The 21,815-nt window shown below is 34.9% G+C and overlaps 1 protein-coding gene across 2 annotated transcripts in view; it reads right to left on the bottom strand.

Moving 5' to 3' along the window:
- GPR158 (G protein-coupled receptor 158) overlaps positions 1-21,815 on the bottom strand; it is a 176,377-nt gene that overhangs the window by 9,527 nt on the left and 145,035 nt on the right. For both annotated transcript variants that reach the window (XR_005558465.1, XM_039357716.1), the window contains exons 6-10: positions 17,228-17,337; positions 14,779-15,017; positions 7,033-7,171; positions 1,724-1,829; positions 672-818 (exon numbers count right to left, since the gene is read on the bottom strand). Coding sequence is in view for 1 of the 2 variants with exons in the window: in XM_039357716.1 (XP_039213650.1) it covers positions 672-818; positions 1,724-1,829; positions 7,033-7,171; positions 14,779-15,017; positions 17,228-17,337 (741 nt within the window). In the remaining variant the exon portion in view is untranslated. The remainder of the gene's footprint in view (positions 1-671; positions 819-1,723; positions 1,830-7,032; positions 7,172-14,778; positions 15,018-17,227; positions 17,338-21,815) is intronic.

Here is a 21,815-nt window from a genome sequence, read left to right as displayed (position 1 = left end):
CTCAAATAACGTTTTGAAATATTAGCAATTGAAACACTTACTGATTAAAAAACTTAATGGAGCCAGTAGTGAGTTGAATGCACAATTAGTAATTCCTTAATTGGAGATAACCCAGACGCACATGTCATCTAGTCACAATCACTAATGTTACATCCCAAGCAAAACTTAAGTATGACCCAGTTCTTTCTTCCCCATAGTAACTGTAAAATTTCAGTGACCCATAAAACCTTGCCTAAGAGAGATAGTTAGCTCAATGATAATAAGTTGTTTTTAAGGCTTTCCAATTAAGAATTCTATTTGGCTTCCTCTTTTTCATTAGTGAAAGTCTAATTTTTGAGACAAGGCTATGATTGTCAATGTATAAAGGAACTCAATCAAATCTCAGCCCATGGCAGATCAAGTTGGTTATTCGATAGACTTGCAACTATCTGTCTATTATTTAATTCCTTTCTATTAAGGCATGGAAGGTGGGGGAGGCTATATCGTAAGTATTCTATGCAGTCCAAAAATATAATATATAATGCTATTTTTAGTTAATTTGAAGTAGCATTAACTATATGATAGATTTTATGAGAACTAACTTATCCAGAATTTTATCTATACAAAATTGAAGACCTTCTGTAAAGTTTTTTTTAAACACCATGTACTAAATTTACTAAATTGGCAAGTACCCTAATATCTTCTGGATCCAAACTATGCTCACTCCACGCTGAATTGATACTGCTATTCAGATAAGATCCAGATCTCCCCATGTCGAGCTCATCTTCATAGACTTCAGTAGCCAAATCATCTCGTGGATTATTGCTTGAATGGGAAAACTGTAAAAATACATTAGTTTTTTTCTAAATAAATATAAGGATGTGTAAGCATAAGAAAGAAATCAAGGAATGTGCACCTGTTCCTCCACCCACCCTGAATTTCATTTGGGAAAATTTGTAAGGCACATTTTGACATTCAAAAACTTAACATTAGACTGTTTCATAATTAAATGAAGATTAGTTGCTGGATATCAATCTGTTGGGAAATCAAAGTACATGTTATCAGGCAAATTAAAGATCAGAACTTCTAGAGTTACAAAGATATTTGGATTAGATTCCAGCTAGTCCTCTAGTTACAACCACTCATTAAATGACTGTTCAAAGTTATGACAGCACTGTATGTAGCCATTGCAATATCCCCCATGATTGCATGAGCATGATCTGGATGCTTACCAACCAGCCAGAATTCAAGGATTGTGAATTTTGATGTTCCCTGTCGGCTTCCCATAAGCAAAGTCAATGGGAAAGCCAAAAGGAAATTGGAAGTCACTCCAGCTTCTGCTGCTTTTTAAACTGCCTGTATTCTATAGTGCCAGCCCATAGAAAACCCCCCTCATGGCACATAGTCTGTAATGACTGTTTTGTATCATCTGTGCACTAGCTTGTGCTTGAGTGCCTGCCTATAGCAACCCCTACTACCCTGTGGCACCTGTGAACTTGCTCATGCATCTGACCACACCCACTCATGCACCGAGTTATGCACCCATTCCCCAGTGGCACCCAAAGTCCCTGTACACTTTGGAGCCCACAGCACCAGCCTGTCCCTTCATGGCATCCATGCACCCATCTGAAGGACCTATCGATAGCATCTTCCTACCCCTGGTGGCACATAAACTATATATGTAGTTACTATAGTATGCATGTGCCTTCAGATCTCACAAAATAAAAGTGCAACAGAAAAATACCTTTGGAATCAGAAGTAACCCAACGGTGACTGTCACAGTTAAGTGTGTGTGTGCAAAGAATAGCATCAGCATCCAATCAGACTGGAGTCTTGAAGCAAGACTGAACCTGTAAATCAAAATTTACATATAAGTAATAAATAACACCTTCCTCCACATTTTTTGTCATGTGTAATTTTTTTAAAAAAATATTCTGAACTATGCTTATAGCAAAAAAAGTCTGAATATAAAGTTACTAATCTTTCATTATTCTATTAAATATGGAGGTTTCTGTGTCTATTTCTCAGCACACATGCTCACATCCCCATTTTGTTGTGTTGTGTGAGAGTGGAAACATGTACACATGTATTGTGTGCATTTTGCCCATTATTGCTCCTGTTTTCAGAAAAAGGCATTACTTCCTCTTGCTGGCATCAAACTTTTCTTGCTAAACCCCTCCCTTATCTTGCAGTCACAAGTCACATTATCCAATTAGTGTGAAGGTCAAAAGTTTACTTCCTCTTTCTTTCCCGGCTTTTTACTCCCCCACTCTAAGCTATGTATTAACCCAGTAAATACCAGACAGTTTTGCATATTGTCAAAGCAAGAATATACAGTATTTGCAGCATTGACATCCAGTATAATAGGAATTTTCTGTATTTAATAATATACTTATTGGATGATTGTTTTGATCCCTTTTAATATAACTTCAAACCTGGGTTTATTTAATATGGTAGAATTTGATGGGAGAAAATAATATTTTTGTTAATTGTGCTCATGCACAATATACCCCTGTGTCATTTGCCCATTATAAGATATATAAAGAACCATTACGTTACAGTAGTTGTGATGTCATGACTGCAGATAATGATGCAAAGGGTAAAACCTTTAGTTAATGTGACTTATGGCATTTCAGATAGTTCTCAACTTACAATCATTCATTTAGTGACTCTTTAAAGTTACAACAGCACTGAAAAAAGTAACTTATTAATAGTCCTCACACTTATTATCATTGCAGTATCCCCATGGTCATATAAACAAAATTTGGGTGCATGACCACCAACATCTATTTACAATAGTTGCAGTGTCCTGGGGTTATGTGACTGCCATTTGCAAAACATCTCAGCTAGTTTCTGACAAGCCAAATCAATCAGGGAAGCTGGATTCTCTTAACATTGCTAGGCAATGATTCGGTTAGCAACCATGGGAAAAAAGGTTGCAAAATTGGATGTGGCTTATTGAACGACCATTTTGCTTAGCAATGGAAATTCTGGTTCCAGTTGTGGTTGTAGGGTAAGGACTATCTATACTGATTTTAATATCCATTCTAGGATAAGCTGAATTTACAATAGTATTCCTGAGCCTAAGCTATCCCAGGGGCATTCTCAGAATGGAGGTGTATCTTCCTGCCTAGAAGAGGTTAAAGATACATTGGAATTTATGGAGGATCTGGGGATATTGGTAGAGGAAAAACTGAGATGCAATTTTACAACATTACCTTTTAGTAAAGCGCTAAATCCATCATAGATGAAATGTTGATATGATTTCAATTTCTGAATGACTATCCCAATTCCATCATCTATAGTCTTGGGCAAGAGTGACCATGTCATATTAAAATTCAATATAATGTAAACACAAGCAACAGAATATAATCCAACCAGTGTTGTAAAGTTTAAAAGAGCTGATTTTAACAAGCTCAGAGAGATCTAAGAAAAATTCCATGGATAAAAATCCTAAAGGGGAAAACAATTCAAGAAGGATGGGAAACTGAAAAATATGACCATAAAAGCCCAGTCCAGCACAATACTACTGAAAAAGTAAAACAAGAAATCCAAGAAGAAACTAACATGGTGGTACTAAAATCTTTCTGATAAACTGAAAGCCAAAAGGGTAAGTACAAAAACTGGAAAGAGAGACACATAACTAAGGCAGAATATCAGCATAAGGTTCAGAATGAAGCCTTCCTTCCTGATAGTTAGAACAATTAACCAGTGGAACAACCTGCCTCCAGAAGCTATGAATGCTCCAACACTGGAAGTCTTTAAGAAGAGACTGGATAGCCATTTGTCTGAAATGGTATAGGGTTTCCTGCCTGAGCAGGGGGTTGAACTACTAGATGACCTCCAAGGTCCCTTCCAACTTCTTTATTATTATTAAGAAAGACTTACCATAACAGTTAAAGATAATAAAAAGTTTATTTCAACATCTAAATAACAAGATGTTATTTAGCAGTAGAAAGAAAGCAGAGCTGCTTAACTCATTCTTTGCATCAATCTTCACCCAAAAAGCCCAACCTACCAAAAACATAACTGTAAAAGACAGACTAGAAATAAAAATTAAAATAAGCAAGAAAATGGTAAGAGAACACCTGTCTGATCTTAATGAATATAAATCAACGGGACCTGACAGATTACATCCCAGAGTTCTGAAGGACTTGGCAGATGTTATCTCAGAAGCATTGTACCATATCTTTAAAAATTCCTGGAGCACTGGGGAACTACCAGAGCACTGGAAAAGAGCTGATGTGGTTTCCATCTTCAAAAGAAGAAAAAAACAGATCCAGGAAACCACAGACCAATCAACCTAGCATCAATACCTGGGAATATACTGGAAAAGATAATCAAAAAACAGATCTGTGAACATATAGAAACAAAATTATAACTAGTAACCAGCACTGGTTTGTTAAAAATAGATTATGCCAAAGCAATCTTATTTCATTCTTTGACAGAGTGACTAAATTAGTAGGCCAGCAAAATGCTGTGGACATATACTTAGATTTCAGCAAGGCATTTGACAAAGTAGACCACAACTACTTCTTGGTAAGCTAGAAAAATATGGGATAGACACCATCACCACATTGATTTATAACTGGCTGACCAACCGTACTCAATGAATAGTCCTTATTGGTACTACATCTACATGGATGGAAGGAAACAGTAGAGTACTACAAGGTTCCATCTTAGGCCCAGTACTCTTCAATATCTTACTACATCTACATGGAAGGAAGGAAGTAGTGGGGTACTACAAGGTTCTGTCTTAGGCCAAGTACTTTTCAATATCTTCACAAATGACTTAGATGAGGGAATAGAAAGGGAACTCAACAAATTTGCAGATGACACTAGTTGGCAGGAATAGCCAACACCCCAGAAGACAAGCTTAGGATCCAAAAATATCTTGACAAACTTAAACAATGGGCCATATCCAACAACATGACATTTAATCTGGAGAAAAGCAAGGTTTTACACCCAGACAGGAAAAAGCAAAGGTACAAGGACAGATTAGGTGAAATCTGGCTCAAAATAATAACTGTGAGAGGAACCTTGGACTCCTAATGGACGATCAGTTAAACATGAGTCAGCAGTGTGTGGCAGCAGCCAAAAAAGCTAATGCAATCCTTGATTGTATAAACAGAAGCATAGAATCAAAATCACATGAAGTATTAATACTGTTTTATAAATCCTTAGTAAGACCACACCTGGAATACTGCATCCAGTTTTGGCCACTACATTACACAAAAGATGTTGAGACTTTGGAAAAAGTTCAAAGAAGAGCAGGTAAGATGAATAAGGGCATGGAAGCAAAACCTATTAAGAACAGTTGCAGGAATTGGTAAGGCCAGTCTAGAGAAAAGAAGGATTGGGGGTGACATGATAGCAGTATTCCAGTATTTGAGAGGCTGCCATATATTTTGTGGGAGAAAATCCCTGTTAGAGGTAGGAGAGCAAACAGTCCCCAGATAAAGGCAATAACATTTTACCACTGTCAGGTCAATAGCAGCAATTTGGGATACAGTGAAGAACAATTGCAGGAACTGGGCATGTCTAGTGTAAAGAAGGACTAGGGACAACATGATAGGAGTTTTCCAATATTTGAGGGGCTGCCATAAAGAAGAGGGAGTCAACCTATTTTTCAAAGCAACCAGAAGGCAACATAAGAAACAACATATAGAAATTAATCAAGGAGAGAAGCAACCTGTATTAAGGCGAAACTTCTTAACAATGGCACAGCTTGCCTTGAGAAGTTGTGGATGCTCCATCACTGGAGGTTTTTAAGAAAGTTCTGGACAGCCACCCATCTGAAATGGTATAGAGTCTCCTACTTGGACTAAAAGATCTCCAATGTCCCTTACAGCTCTATTCTGATTAACTATATGAAACTATCAGAAGGGATCACCTAGGTATTATGCTTTAGTTGTCATAAATACTTTAATGACACCTAACTTTATCTCTTCTTTATGTCAAAGAGAGCCTAAGTCACTTGTACTGAATTGGTTATGAATGTATAAACTGAAGATTAATCCAGATTAAACAGAAGGTAAAGTGGATATGTTGTATTTTCAGTGAAAGACAGAGTTTGTACACTATAGTGCTCTTAGATCCATTATTGTTCCTTAATGCTCAAATAGCTATACACAACTTAATGCTCAGATAGCTATACACAACTATACATAATATTCTTCTCCCCCATCAAATTACTTATCTTTAAAAATGTGGATCATACCAGGCCTCAATTGGTACCAGAATTTTGATTGATAAGCAAGTCAACCATTAAGTAAGTCACACCTGATTTCATTACCTTTTTTGCCTTGGTTGCAAATTAACTGCAAATCACTTCACTTGTTAAATAAATCACATGGTTGTTAAACAATTCTGGCTTTCCCAATTGACTTTCATCAGAAGTCACTGGAAGCCCAGGATGTTGCAATTGTCATAAATATATGCTGGTTGCCAAGAGACCAAATTCTGATCATGTGGCAGTATTGGGTATTGGGCAATGGTTGTTAGTGCGAGGACTGGTTTCAATACACTTTTTTTCAGTGCTGTTATAACTCTGAATGGTCAGAAAATGGATGAGGACTAGTTGTACATATACCTTACTTACATTATGATTAAAATATTACAACACATTTAGTATAAACTAGCGTTAAAGAAAGTGTAAATGGCATAAAATATTCTTATCACAGTTATATTGTCAATATAATTTATCAACTGCATTGGCTTTGAATTCATTTTTGGATCCAGTGCATATTACATAGCACATGATAAATGGATGATCTATCTCACATGAACTTATACGTCAAGTAACATTATTTTCACATCTTGTCCGTGCAAAGGTGTGTGGTGATGAAAAGAGAAGAGATGAAAAAAGCTGTTTGCAGAAGTAATAGGCAGACATTGTACAATTTGCATCCATTTGAGACTATTTGTAAAGCTTTTCTTAATTTGTCTGGAGAGAAGGGCTTTTGTTGTGCCCTTCTGACATGCATCTCAACCCAGTTAATTGTTTTAGATTGCACACTAAGAACTTCAAAATAAACAGTGTGGGTCACTTGCCTAATTATATGGAATATAGCAGAGATAATGAGCTCAATGTGAACTGCAACAGCCATATAACGTGGCTCGTGAAAGGCCGAGGGTACTGTCCGCACTGCATAGCAGAGATAAACGCTCCATAAGAGAAATAAAAATTCAGCTGAAAAAGAAATAAATGTTTCCGTTAGTATTTGTGGAGGGGCAATTTGAAATGATCATCCCATCCTCTTTTCCTGTTTGGAAACATGCACATATGAATACACTTTCATGCATCAGAATGGTATGTCCATCGCATAATGCTGCTTTGCTTCTTATTTAATCTTCAACCGTCTGATAAATGTAGTTTTAACTCAGTAAATACAGCCACTATTTATTTCAATAGAAACATGTTGGTTCCACTTGATACTCTTCTCTGAGCATCAAAGAAATTTAACAGGACTATATTGGGTTTGGTAACCTACACAATCCCTTGTACAATTCTAAAATTCTGTGTAGCCATCCAAAAATTTGATGGAACAATATGTGTTCTATACTGAACATGGAGATAAGCAATTCATTTCCATCATAACCAGCAGGTGTTTGTCCTATTAATGCCAACTGTTTATAATATCTATGTATGCAGCATTGCACATGAATGTCCACAATGAATAAGTATCTAGATACAAGGGTGGTTTATTTATTAATCATTGTAGTGCGATGGATCTAAATGACAAAAAGTGTTTCAAAGCATGTAGGAGAGAAAGAAGAATTGCTTTAAGATATTGCAGATAGGTGATACATTCCTGTTCCCAGATGCTCCAAAAGCATATTTTGGAGACTGAAAGTGAAGCACTGCTCAGTTCTATTTATTTTTGCTTAATTTTAAAGAGGAAAGATTTAATTTCTTTGCTTTAAAAGCACCCAAAGTAGCTTCCAAAAAAAAAATGCATCAGAAAACCAATTAGTCTGATAAGGCAAATAAAAGTCACAGCCGAAACCCAGTAAAAGGAAAAACATATTAAAATAAAACTAATCCTGCTCTCTAAAAGTCTTCAGTAACAGAAAACATTATTACTTTTCAATAATCACCAAGGAGGGAGGAAGCCATATACAAGAAAGGGAGCTCTATAGAGACTTAGATTATGAACTTCTTTATTATGTCCTGTAAAGAGGGGTAGAGTTATTAAAAGCAAAACCAAATTAAACAGGGTGTCCAGGAGAAAAAAAATTATGTACAATCTTCAACTTGTACACAATAATAATGATAATAGTTGTTTTTGGCAGTTGGCTATTAGTATTACCATGGCACAAATTATGTTAAAGTGATGATAACATGCTTTTACCAGTCCAAAAATGTTGAGAACCCTTGAATTGCAGACTAATATTCAGATCAAACAGGAATCTATTAAATATATGCCTAGAAAATGGAGGTGCTTTGGCTGCTGAAATATAATTAGATTTATCTGGATCCTACAAAAATCAAAATCTCTTTCCAGCACAAGCTAGTTTAAGTCTGTATATCTTTGCACTAAGCCTAAAATTGCACAAGTATAATTAGCAGTAATGAACATATCATTGTATTTGGAAAAAAAAACAATTTATTACCCAAAGCAACAATTACACAACTTAGATGTATCCTGTGAAATTATGTTGTAGGGTGAGGAATTAGCTTCATATAATTAACTCCAAACTAACATCACAATTTGCATAGGAAAGTCTGCAGATGTTAACAAAATTTAAGCATATTTTATGTTGCAGTTGGACCATGAACCATAATTCTGATTACACAGAAAAGGAGGTATTTTAATATGACTTGTTATTCTGATCCAATTATAAAGGCAGTACAGTATGTTCTAAGATCAGTACAGAGAACTGCTAATGCTACAATCTTTTTAATACAACCACTTATTTAGCAATTTTCTCAAAAAATAATGTGGCTGAAACCCCAAGGCTGAGAATTAACACATAGGCTGTCTGAGCAGCTAGTCCAGTATAATAAGAAAGTCTGAAGTTAATTAGGATGGGTGGGTGTTTCTTATAATATCTCTTAGATAACTTTTTTCAAAGCCAACACAACTGTTCATGAGTTTCATTCTGCAGAGAACACATCACTGACTTCTTGCTAAATTACAACGGCTTTGAAACTGCAGTCAATATAGTACATTTTTAAAGGAGCATGAAAATCAAGGAGCATTAATTCAAGAAAAGTAAGATGGAATTCTTGGAACAAGTTTCATAGTTCCTTAGATCTTGGACATGTGTCCAAAATGCTCAGTTTGTCTAGACTATTTAATTTTGAGTTTTTTTAAACCGGTGATTTAGCTTAACTTGACTGCCTGAAATAAGCCATAAGATATAAATGAATAACATACCGATCTGCATAGAACCTTGTCCACTAATACTTGAAAAACTGAACTGAATTGACTATATATGAAATAGGCAGGGGTAAGGCCTCCTTCAATCATTTAATTTTCTTTCTAAATTTGAATAGGTAGAATTTACTCTTCTACCTCTTTATTCTTTGGGAAAAGACCAAGAATTGCCTCAAAAACAAAGAGAGATATCTAGGCTTCATAATTTCTTGCAGTTTAGATAGTCTAAGAAACAACAGTAAGATGCAAAGCTATCAAGCATGAATGAATGTTTATCAAAGGCTGAAAAATTAAATGAAGGTGAAGTTAAAAGGCCACAGACATAGAAGCAAGATTAATTAAACTCAGTCATAAAAGCACAATGCAAACCACAAAAATTGCATCATAGGTACTGATTTAAAAATCAACTATTTTAACTGCAATATGTTGCATAATAAAGTTATTGTGATATGACAGTATGGATAGTCATGATGAACTATCATATGTCAGTATAGGATACTGATTCCTGAATCTCAATAACTGCAGGAACCAAAGTTGAAAATATATTTTCTATAAAGATCAAAATAATATAAATTAACCATTCTAAGTGATTGGAAGTTAAAGAGTTGAAGATTCAGTCTGCAATTGCCTAAGAACAGTTTGGAATCAGATTGTTATCTATAATGATATAATTTTGGGTAGACATTTTAGTGCCCACATACATTAGATTAAAGTACATTAAATTTGTACCAGAAGAATTTTGGTTTCCTAGAAAAAATTAAATAAGACTCTGTAGTGACATTAACGTGAACAGGTCTTTTTAAGATCTTTCTTTGCTCCTGCTGTTTTGGCTCCACACTGCTTTGCTATATGGTAAAAAGCTTAATAACAGATGTTCCATACACCAAGATACACACACATATAAAAACAATATTACCATATCAGTTTAGAATTTTTAACTGGGCACTCCAATATAACTTGAGAAAAGCAATAGAAGAATCAGATAACTTAATTGGAGTACAAATGCTGAAGACATACTGTATTAACGATGATATGAAAAGAATGTTCAAAGATGTTTTATGGATCAGAAATATGTTGTATATTTAGATGTATTAAAATTGTCTTGTCATTGCTTTTATTATTATAATCCTAAAAGAATGAAATAAAAAATACACTAAATTGAAATAATAATAATAATAATAATAATAATAATAATAATAATAAACGAGAAAGAACTGGAGAAGATAACAAAAAACAAAGACCTACAAAGAGAAATAGAAAGACTGTGGCAAAAACAAGCAAGGGTAGTACCAATAGTCATAGGCGCCTTGGGTGCAATCCCAAAACAACTGGAGCACCACTTGAACACCATTGGCATTGACAAATTCGCTATTAGTCAATTGCAAAAGGCGGCCTTACTAGGAACTGCTTCCATCCTGCAATGATACCTATAATACCATCAAACATCCACATCTGCCTGTCCCAGGTCCTGGGTAAGGACTCGATAGGTAGACAAAATGCCAAATCCAGTCTGAACATCTGGCTGACTGTGCGATGATCCATAATAATAGTAATGTTTATTATTAGCCATTTATATCCAAATGGCTCTTGGCTTAATTTACAGATGAGTTTGGGATTTAGGGTTATGTTAGCCCTCTGCAACTCCTATCAGTTATCTCTGTTATAAAAGAGATAGCATAATGCCATTGAACTGCTTAATCAAGAAAGAAGAGGGTTTCAGAAAGAGAAAAGGACATCTCAGATAGAGAATGCAGGTTTCCATAAACATCTTGCCGTACCACACCCACTAATGTTTTGCCCCAACTGTCTATGCAGTTCCCAAGGGATAATGTTCTATGAAATGCAAGACACAAAAGAGAAAAATTTTATTCACTGTATGAGTCAACAGTAAGCAAGCTTGCTCTTTCTAAATACTTGGGCTCAATCTTTTCTTCTTCTTCCATATAATAGATATATTTCTCAAACACTTTAGGCCAATTAGATGTGTGGAACAATTTATAGACTCTTAAATGTGAAAAATGTGAAATCAACTTGATATATCAAAAAAAGGAAAAGAAAAACTGTATGAAATGACAAAACACAATGTACTTCCTATATCAGTGTACCGCCTTGCCCCATTGCATTTTATAGTTTTAAGCCATCTTGTTTCTGCTTTATTTCTGGGGTAGTAGAATTTTAATTATTTCTGGGGTAGCAGAGTCAGACTGTTAAAAATGAGCCGAGGTGGCGCAGCAGTTAGAGTGCAGTACTGCAGGCCACTTTAGCTGACTGTGTTCAGCAGGTCAGCGGTTCAAATCTCACCGGCTCAAGGTTGACTCAGCCTTCCATCCTTCCGGGGTAGGTAAAATGAGGACCCAGATTGTTGGGGGCAATGTAAATATATATATACATTGCTTACTGGTGTACATCGCTTAGAAAATGGTTGCACTTAAAGCGGTATATAAGTCTCAAATAAATAAATAAATAAATAAATAAATGATGAAATGTAGATTACCTCTATTTGTTCTCCAACCATATGAAATCTGTCTTCAGTTTGTCTTTCAGGGTATTTTTCTTCCCCTTAGCCAACCAGTTTTTGAACCAGTTTTTTTATTTACTTTAGATTCCATTAGGATTAGGGCTATTCTCAATGACCCCTGTTACCATGAAGTTATAGAACACCGACTCCCCTCCAAATGAAAGACATCTAAGCAGGGACCCTTCCTTCTCTCATCTATCACAATGCTACTGCTGAACACTTGCATTTGCCCTGAGTACCCCATTCCTGGTTCAGCCAAGGTCACATCCTGCCTCTTTGCTTATGTAGTCTGAATTCAGGAAGGAAAGAAAGGAGAAACAGATAGGACCTTCTAAATAGGAAAGGTGATTGCCACAAAAATTGAAGAAAGAAAATAAATCTGCTCTGGCACTTGTGGTTGAAGACATGGGGAAAACACATGTGGCCCTGTGGCTATGTCATGCATGGTAGCCTGACCAAATCCCAGCTGCATTTCTGCCCCACTATTCAGCTGGACATCTCTTGCCTGTTGTAACTAAGGAGGATCTGAGATTGATATATGATGCTTGGGGCTTCCTGTCATTCATTAGGCTGGGATAGAAAGCAAGTCTAGTAGCTGTAGAACAGTTACTTTTTCCATCCTGTTTTCTGTCTTAAAGACCCTCCCAAAGGCTCTTGAGGAAGTTTCAGAGCAGTGAGTTAATATGACAGGCCTCTCGTGGATAGGTATGTAACTAAAAGACAGGAATAAATGGAGATTAAGATAGGGCTTATAGAGTAGGAGAACTCTCATGGTGATAGATTTTATTTTTTTCTCTGGGTAGCTGAAATGGAAGTAATTGCTGTAGAAGTGTCAAGGAGAAAAAGCAAGGAAAACAGCATTTCAAAATAAAAGCAATTCTGTTTTCTCTGCCAGTGAAAGTGTGTGTGTATGTGTATGTGTGTGTTTGTGTGTGTTTGTGTGTGTGTGTGTGTCTAAAAAAGAAGTCCATCTGACTTCATAGGGTTTGTTATGTGTGAAATGAGAGGGAAAAATACTATGTGTGAGCTCTTAAATGAAAAGATGGGATATAAATCTAATAAACAATTTTGACATGAAAAAATAGAATAGTAAGTATTTAAATTTTGTATCCAAACCGTTTCTCCTGGATACACAATTAATTTTTAATTTGAGTGTTGTAGGTATTTTATATGAAATGCATCATTTTATCACTGTATACAGTATATGGCCTGGTCATTTTATAGGGATTCTTCAGTAATCTAGGTATGTATGTAAGCCTGGGAGATACAAACACGGTGTTGCATTGGACTCCTAATTACCTTAAACTGATCCTGCCTTTACCCATTTGCCAGCGGAATTATCTAGAGGTGGAAAAGAAACCAAATGCCAACAAGACCCAGACATTTTTGTGATGTTCCCAGAAACCAGTTGGATGTTGAACTAGAGAACATGTTATTGGTTGACTTTAAAGTCAGTAATTGGGTAACTGCACCTAATAACTGATTAATGTGTTCAGTTCTTCTACTAAATCACTACCAAAAATATAGTCAGTATTTAGACAGCATATATAGTATTTGCAAACTATACCAGAGGAAAACTATGATTGAGCAGAAATACTTGGTTCCTTTCCCCCCCCGCAACCTGTTGACCTATGTGGCAGCACTAATTAAATCAAGCATGTACCCTAACTAGAAACTTCACATCTAAATGGCAATTATATTTGTTGAACTTTATAGTGTTTACATTTTTTCTTTGACTTGTGCAAATGAAATAAGGGATCTGGAAAACTGAGTACTGTATGCATTCAATTTCATATGTCTGGAAAACCATTTATTACAATAATTTGTCTGTAAATTATTGCATTTAGTTTTTCTTTTAATAGGCCAGCCTGAAATATACCTAGATAATGCATATATGTCACACTTGAAGAAAGGAGGAAATGATTTTACTAGCAATTTTCCATTTTTCTGCAAATTCTGAACTTTTCCAAGATGTGTTCTAACAGAAAACTTTGTTTCTTAGATACATGGTGGCTGAAATTTTGGAAAAACAAAACTAATTAGCTACTGCCACTCAGTGCTGATTACTACAATTGCTCTTCAGTCAGTATCAAGCTTGAGAAAAAGAAAGAAAAGAAGCCCAAATGTCTTAGTGAGGCCTATAATTCTTCTAACCTTCAGTGAGACATAGTGGAATCCTTACTTTCCTCAATGTATGTATGTATGTATGTATGTATGTATGTATGTATGTATACACACACACACACACACACACATATATATATATATATACATACATACATACATACATACATACATACATACATACATACATACATACATATATATCTCAAAGAAAGGAAAGTAGTCAGCACTTTCACAGACCTAAACAATTCTGAATTTGTAGCCAGAAACTGGATTTTTCAAAATGACAGCATCATTTTTTTTCAGGACCAGATCAAAGTTCGAAAAAGTTTGGCTTAAATCAGTAACAGAAATAGTGTGCTTGTGTGAAATCCAAAGCATTTGTTTTGACATTTTCAAAGACTGATCAGTCTTAATATTTTCATACAAAGTTCTCTGTAATAAACTCAATTATCACAAATGTCCTTTTCTATCACTTATTTCTGATAAATTATTATTTTTTCAATGACAAAATAATACTATGTAAAATAAGAGTTTAAGACAATAAAACTGTACATGGTGAGGGATATGGGCAGTTGTTAAGTTTGACAAATAAATAATTGGGGAATAACATTTAGGAAACCAAGAGTTACTTCTCAGTAAATCTGTACAGACTACTAATTAAATTTATGAGATTTGTCCATATCACTGTGCATTTGGTTTAAAAGAGTGTTTTTAAAACAACTAAGCAGATGGTTACTCTCATTGTTATAAACATCAACACTGGCATCTTACCAATAGCCATCATGTAATCCCACCGGTCTATCAGGCACATATTGAAGATCAGATGATCTGATGTTTGCCCTCGTCCGATGAGTGAAATATTTCGCTGCAAGTTTTCACAGACTGCTGAAGTCCAGCCTGTCAGAAACCACACCACAACCAAAAATATCACAGCCAGCATCTTCATCACTCGCCCACCTGTCATATATGGAATTCGCTGAGCTGTTCGAGAAAAGAACACCTTCAAAGCTCTGCAGAACAAAGCACATGATATCATTAATACTACTAATGCCTTCACCCTTGCTTTTCATCATGGGTCAAATAACTTTGATTGCAGCACATGACCAATTGTGGCTGATCTGGGAAAATAAGCAGAAACACACCTGGTTAGTACTTAGACTGTTGGCTAGATTGAGAAGTCAAACCTTTTTTTAAAGAATCGCAGAGGAAGGAAATGGCACACCCCTTCCATAACAATATCAAGAAACCTGTATGGGTGAAAGTCATCAAGAGTTGACCTTGATTTCAATTCAATCTTTTATCTTTTATTTGGAAGAAAAAGACTGTCCAAGTTGGGCTAAAGTGGAATACAGAAAATCTTCACTCTAGAAAAGGAAGATACAATAATGAGGAAGTACATCCACCTTTGGCGATGGCAGACTGGATCTATTATGCATGTTTCTTTGGATACTTATTATTTTCCTTTCACCTGGTCATTTTAGAACTCTTTCCACAATGCAATGGTACAAACTAAACCTACTGGTTTCTTTTCTGTGTATAATTGGAATTGGCAATTTCGGGGGGGGGGGGCGAGGGAGGGTTCGGCATACTTTGATATCCAAAGTGGATGGGTGGTGAAGAGGATGAGGTCAGTCCAACAGAGAAAAGGGCCTGATAAAAAATAAAATAAAATCAGTAAATAAATACAGCAAGCATCACACTTTTTCATTTTCTGCCCCTAACATGCCAGGATGTGATTTCTGGGTACTCTAAAGAGCAACAAGGAAAGGGGTTTAGAGGATTGTGTTTCCTGCAAGCCATAGATTGCCTACCTTGATGCGAAGATGTATGGCATCTGTTTGTCTGGGCTAACCAGTAAGAGCAGCACCACTATTTTTCTTGGCTAACCTGTTTTCCCACATCTGCCCCAATTCCAGAATTTAACAGTGAGATATTCAAAGATCCATGTGCAATTTTCCACCATAAAATTTGGATGTTTTCACATAGCACAATTAATTCAAAGGTCCTTCTAATGTGGCGTATGAAAACAGCTGAGCCAACTTATTAGGTTGATTATGTATTCCTTTGAGGTACATTAGTTTTCAGGCAACTTCATTATTTTCTTCTAAAAACAATCAATAGATTATTATCTCCCTTTGTTTATTTGTCCCTTATCAAAATTTTCCACAAGGAGTAAAAAAAGGTCTCAAAGTCAATATTTATCAGGGTGCTTACATATGAAAATAGATCTGAGTCATGCTCACTAGTAATCCTCACCAATACACACAGAACTTAATACCCTAGAAAACTTTGAACCAAAGTCTGCCTGATGGGGAAATTTTGCAGAACCTCAGTACTGAATAATCTTGATGCAATTCTTAAAATATATTATAGTTCACCCTTCCTTTAGGCAAGCATCTTTTGTCATTTTAAATACTTCATCATTTATTTTAGCAAAATATTCATTGGTTCATAAGCTGCCACAAGTTCCTTTGTTCTCTTTTTTGTTGCATGCCACAAAGTGACAAAGCTTCTTTTCTGGAAATGCTACTATTCAAGTCTCTTGTTTTCTAAACAACCTTATTACTATAATGCAGAACTGTACAATCTAAGACTAGGGCAGGAGTGTCCTTGGGTCAGTTTCATCATACTAAAGCCAGCAATGCAAAAAGAGTCGCAATACGTCATAACACATCATGTGACGTGGTGAGTTTGACACCTTGGACTAGGGCAATAGTCTCCAATCAATATTAGCCATCAAAGGAAAAATAGTGTAGTAAGAAAGAGAATTAATCATAGTAATAGTATTTAATGAATTGTGTTTATATTTCATCAAAATTAAATCAAATTTAGTTTTATCCTGGTCCTGTTTCTTTTCTCCTGGCTCTATTTTGAGGAATGTGGTTCTTGATTAGGAAAAAAGTTTGCACCCTTATTGTTTTAGACCAATTTTTAGCAAGATTTGCTTTCATATGTAAGAAGTGTTTTTAAAAGAAGATATGCATAAGGCAACTTTATAGATTTCCTCACACATAAAAAGACAGTAAACCAAGCTCTTTGCTGCATTTTTTTGCCACCCCCCAAAACAAAATCTACAGAAAAAGGTATTAGTTCATTGTTTGAAAATGAGATTCTATTATGAGAAAAAGGCCATAACACACTCTTAAACTTTTGCACATACATTTGTGGATGCATGCGACCTAGATTTATACAAAAGTAGAAACAGCAAAGTATCCTATACCTGTGCAGCTTGAGTGTGACTGTTCCATAAACTGTAGCAAATCCCAGAAGACGAACCCACCTTAGGAGAATACACCGAAAAACACTTGGCTCAAAATATAAAATGACAACCTATAAAAGAAAAGGAGATATTAACTAAATCTAAATTAGACTGATACAGTATTGGATCAATCTATTTTCTTTTCTACCTTCTTGGTAAAATTACAGAATGAGAATGCCTGTTGAGAATTGATTAAACATGGAAAAGAAAAGAAAGATGTCCTTATCAAATCTTGATTTCTCTTTGTTTTCTGCAAAGTTGAGGTAACGTGGCACACAATCCATGTTTAAAAATGGAAAGTGTTTCCAATCAAAGCTCTCTCAATTAAGCATCTTTGCAAAGAAAATCTGAAATGACACATTCCAAATTTTGAGCTAAACCATCCCTTTGTTTGGCTTTTATTCTTATATGTGGAGATATTCTCTTTCCCATATTTTATTCATTTTGGAAAACTCCTACATGAGTGGCAATGAATTTTGATATTGATGCTGGGTATTTTATGGAGTTAGGTATAATCTTGTTCAATATTTTGCATTTTCTTCTTATTTTTTAAGGAGAGCGTTTTTTTTTTCTGTATTCTAGTTGCCTTACTTCAAATAATAATGTATTAATGGTCTTTGTTCTCTATTCTCTATTTTATTATTTATTTCATTTTTCATTTGTATGTTTGCATTTTCGTATTTGTATATTTATATGTTATTTGTATATTTGCATAAATATATTTATATCGTTGTATATGCATAAAATCAATATATATATATAGTATCAATTCATTTTTGCATTATTTTCAATTTTATAAAAGCTATTTTGAATTTTTAGTGGGATATCAATATATTGAATAAATATATTGATAAATATATAAATAAATTGATAATAATTAATAAATCAGTAATAATCTAAGCAGCTTGATCAATTTTCTTTGTATCTTACTTAAATTGTCATTGCAGCCAGATGAAATTTGTATAAGAATGATTATTCAAACTGATCTGAATACTCAGAGCTTTACTCTCCCTTAACAGCTGAAATCCATGTTGCTTTTTTCTATAACTCTAGAAATCCATGAAGAAAGAATGTAAAACAGCAATTGCTTCCACAATTAATAATAGTTAATGAATGATAATAGTTAATAAATTCCACAATGATAATAGTTAATAAAGAAATAAAAGGCCATTGTTTTATGGCAATATAAAACATACATTCATGCTGCTATCTAGGTCAGGGGTAGGCAATCTTGGATCTTTTATGGGCATAGCTGGCCCAGGAATTCTGGGAGTTGAAGTCCACAAGTCATAAAAGAGCCAAGGTTGCCTACCCCTGATGTAGACAATAGCAATAAACATACTTGCTATGGTCCAATAAGTGCTTAAATGCCTACTTAAATAAAAATCAATGTTTTAATAAATTATCTTAAAGGCAAGATTCTAGCCATTTTAAAATATTTATTTATTTATTTATTATGAAATATATTGGCTACCCAATAACTCTGAGCAGCTTACAATTTAATTTTTAAAAAAATTACAAAAGATAAAATAAAATATAATGATCCCCAAAACAACAGATGACCAAAGTAAACCTATTTGCACTCTGCCCTAGAGCCTGGGTGAACAGCCAGATCTTCCATATCTTTCTGAATTCCATCCAGATTTTGGAGTGGGGGAATATCATTCCAGCAGGTGGTATCATAACAGACAACATTCAAAGTTGAACGTTCAGAATATCTGTCTTATTTTCCTGACAAAATTGCCAAAGAGCTTGAAGTGCAATTAATTCTGAACTAATATCCTGAAACTGAACTCATGGAATGTCATGCTGTTTAACATATCTGGAAGATTCTAGGATAGGAAAGGCTGACTTAGTGTATATGCCCAGAATAAGACAATATCTAGGACAAGTTTATTATATAAGAGTTTTTAAATGGATTTCTAAATTAAATTGAGTTGGAAACTTTATGAAAATTGTGTTTCTACTCAGAGAAATTTTCCACCCAGAGAAAAATGAAGGAAGTGGATTTTATTTCAATACATATCTCTGAGGGATAAAATATATCCCAACAATTCCTGACTAGTTAAAGTCACTCATACTATGGACAATACATAACTTCTGGCTTCAAGGAACCACTTGTCCAGTGTTACAAGAGTGGTAATTGTGATCTCTAGCCACCATTTTGCAGTTCCATAAAATCCTGGGCTTCATTTTTCCTGGTGTATTTGTCAGTGAAAATAGTGGAGGCTATATCTAAAATATTATGAAAATAACAGCCAGAATTTTTATCTTCCAGATAAATTGGTTGGTTATTTGAAGGCATTTTAAATGTTCAAATAATATTAAAGCTTATTTCAGATGTGTAAAATTAATTACAGGAGAGTAAACTGTGGGAGTGAAGGGAAAATCAAAGTGCAGAACTTTTAATTATTTTTCTAGCTGTTCTGCGGAACAGGTATTAAAGAAAAAGTGTCCTTAAATGCCATTCTTAACTAATAAGTATCACAATAATTAATGGTTGCAGAAGCAAAGTTGCTTAAGGTCACTCTTATAAATTCTAAAGATAGTTAGTGGATTGGATTTTCAAAACCATCCTGGTGACCCTGCAGCCCCCATTTCATCTGGAATTCATTTTAATTGGGGCTAATGTATTTATGTTTCTGGAACACTGATCCTAAACAAATTATGGCAGGTTGCATGGGTTACAGTGGAACATTTTATGACCCAATATATATGTACAGATGTTCCTTAGGTCAGTCTAAAAATACATGTCTCCAAAGTGTTTAATTTTTCAAACAATTTTTTAAAATAACTGAAAATTTATATTTTCTATTGTATTATACACAAACCTTTTACACAACTTATCTAACTATCACAATTAAGTTATTCTATATCCACCAAGATATGCTTTTTTTAATGCAGCTTTCTTATTTTACATTATTTAAGTAAAACATAGTCATAACAACCTTTCTTTACCCAACTCAGCCAAGTATACTTTAAAGTTTTATACAGCTTTCCAAATGTATGTTAAGTTTTTGCATACTGCAGTGGTCACCTTTGTTAGGTTGTTTCAATGTCCTCAGTTTACAATCTGCATTGGGACTGACGCTTCCATTTTTAAGTTGAACAGTTGTTAATTGAGTCACACTTAATTTTACAATCTTTTTTTTGCTGTGGTTGTAAGCAAATCACATTATCATTAAACTAATCTGAGTTCCTCCAGATTTTATTTCTCAGAAGCCCTCCAGGAAGGTCACAAATGGTGATTGCAGCTTGGGATGTTGCAACTATTGTAAATAGATGCTGCTTGTCAAGCATCCAAATTTTGATCATGAGATGCTGGGATTGGTCATTGGCCACTTTTTTCAGCAATGTCATAACTTCGAAAGTTACTAAAGAATGGTTATAAGTCAAGGACTATCTGTAAAGTATTAGTTTCCAAAATGGTAATTCATAGGAATAGTTTGGTAAGTGGAGCAAGTGCTAATGCCTAGAATCTCAATAGACCACAATTTTTTAATTGATTACAATTTTTATTTTTTTAAAAAAGTAGTTCATCTTTCTTTAATTTGGTAGGCCTTGCAGATACCAAATGGGTAGTTCAAAGTATGTCATAAAGCTCATGTGGAACTCATGTCAACCTCCAGTTTATACAATAATCCTCACAAGCTTTAAATGATGATGCAATGTCTCTCATAAAAAGAAAATAGGAGTCTACTAACATTTCAGATTTATTGTCCATTATATTACTTAGTTGGTTACATCTGAGCATGTAGATATTTACACCCATTCAAGAATGGCCATTTTTGTTTCTCTGCATCACTTTTTTCAAGGTGGAAAAACTTAGTTACACTGGTGATCAGTAAATCATTGGAAGACCTGAAAGACCAGGTTAGAGACAGATCATCTTGGAGGAAATGTATAGTCACTAAGAGCTGACAACAACTTCTTGGCACATAATCAATCAATCAAAAACAAAAGCAACTCTGAGTATGAAATAAAACTGCCAGGCATTGCCTACATTGAGAAGTAGAATAGAATAGAATAGAATAGAATAGAATAGAATAGAATAGAATAGAATAGAATAGAATAGAATAGAATAGAATAGAATAGAGCTGGAAGGGACCTTGGAGGTCTTCTACTCCAGCCCCTTGCTCAAGCATGAGGACATATACCATCTCAGACAAGTGACTGTCCAGTCTTTTCTTAAAAACCTCCAGTGATGGAGCACTCACGATTTCTGGAGTCAAGTTGTTCTATTGGTTAATTGTCCTCACTGTTAGAAGTCTCTCCTTAATTCCAGGTTGCTTCTCTCTTTGATAAGTTTCCAACTGTTGTTTCTTGTCCTGCCCTCTGGTGCTTTGGTGAATAATGTGACCCCTCTTCTTGGTGGCAGCCCCTCAAATACTGAAATACTGCTATCATATCTCCCCTATTTCTTCTTTTCTTTAGACTAGCCAAACCCAAGTCCCATAGCAATTCTTCATATGATTTAGTCTCCAGGCCTTTAATAATCTTAGTTGCTCTTCTCTGAATTTTTTCCAAACTCTCAACATCTTTTTGTGAT

Source organism: Crotalus tigris, unplaced genomic scaffold, assembly GCF_016545835.1.
Source record: "Crotalus tigris isolate CLP2741 ecotype Arizona unplaced genomic scaffold, ASM1654583v1 scf7180000018940.2059657, whole genome shotgun sequence".
In the NCBI taxonomy this organism is placed as follows: domain Eukaryota; kingdom Metazoa; phylum Chordata; class Lepidosauria; order Squamata; family Viperidae; genus Crotalus; species Crotalus tigris.
This window is presented reverse-complemented; position numbering and strand designations above follow the sequence as displayed.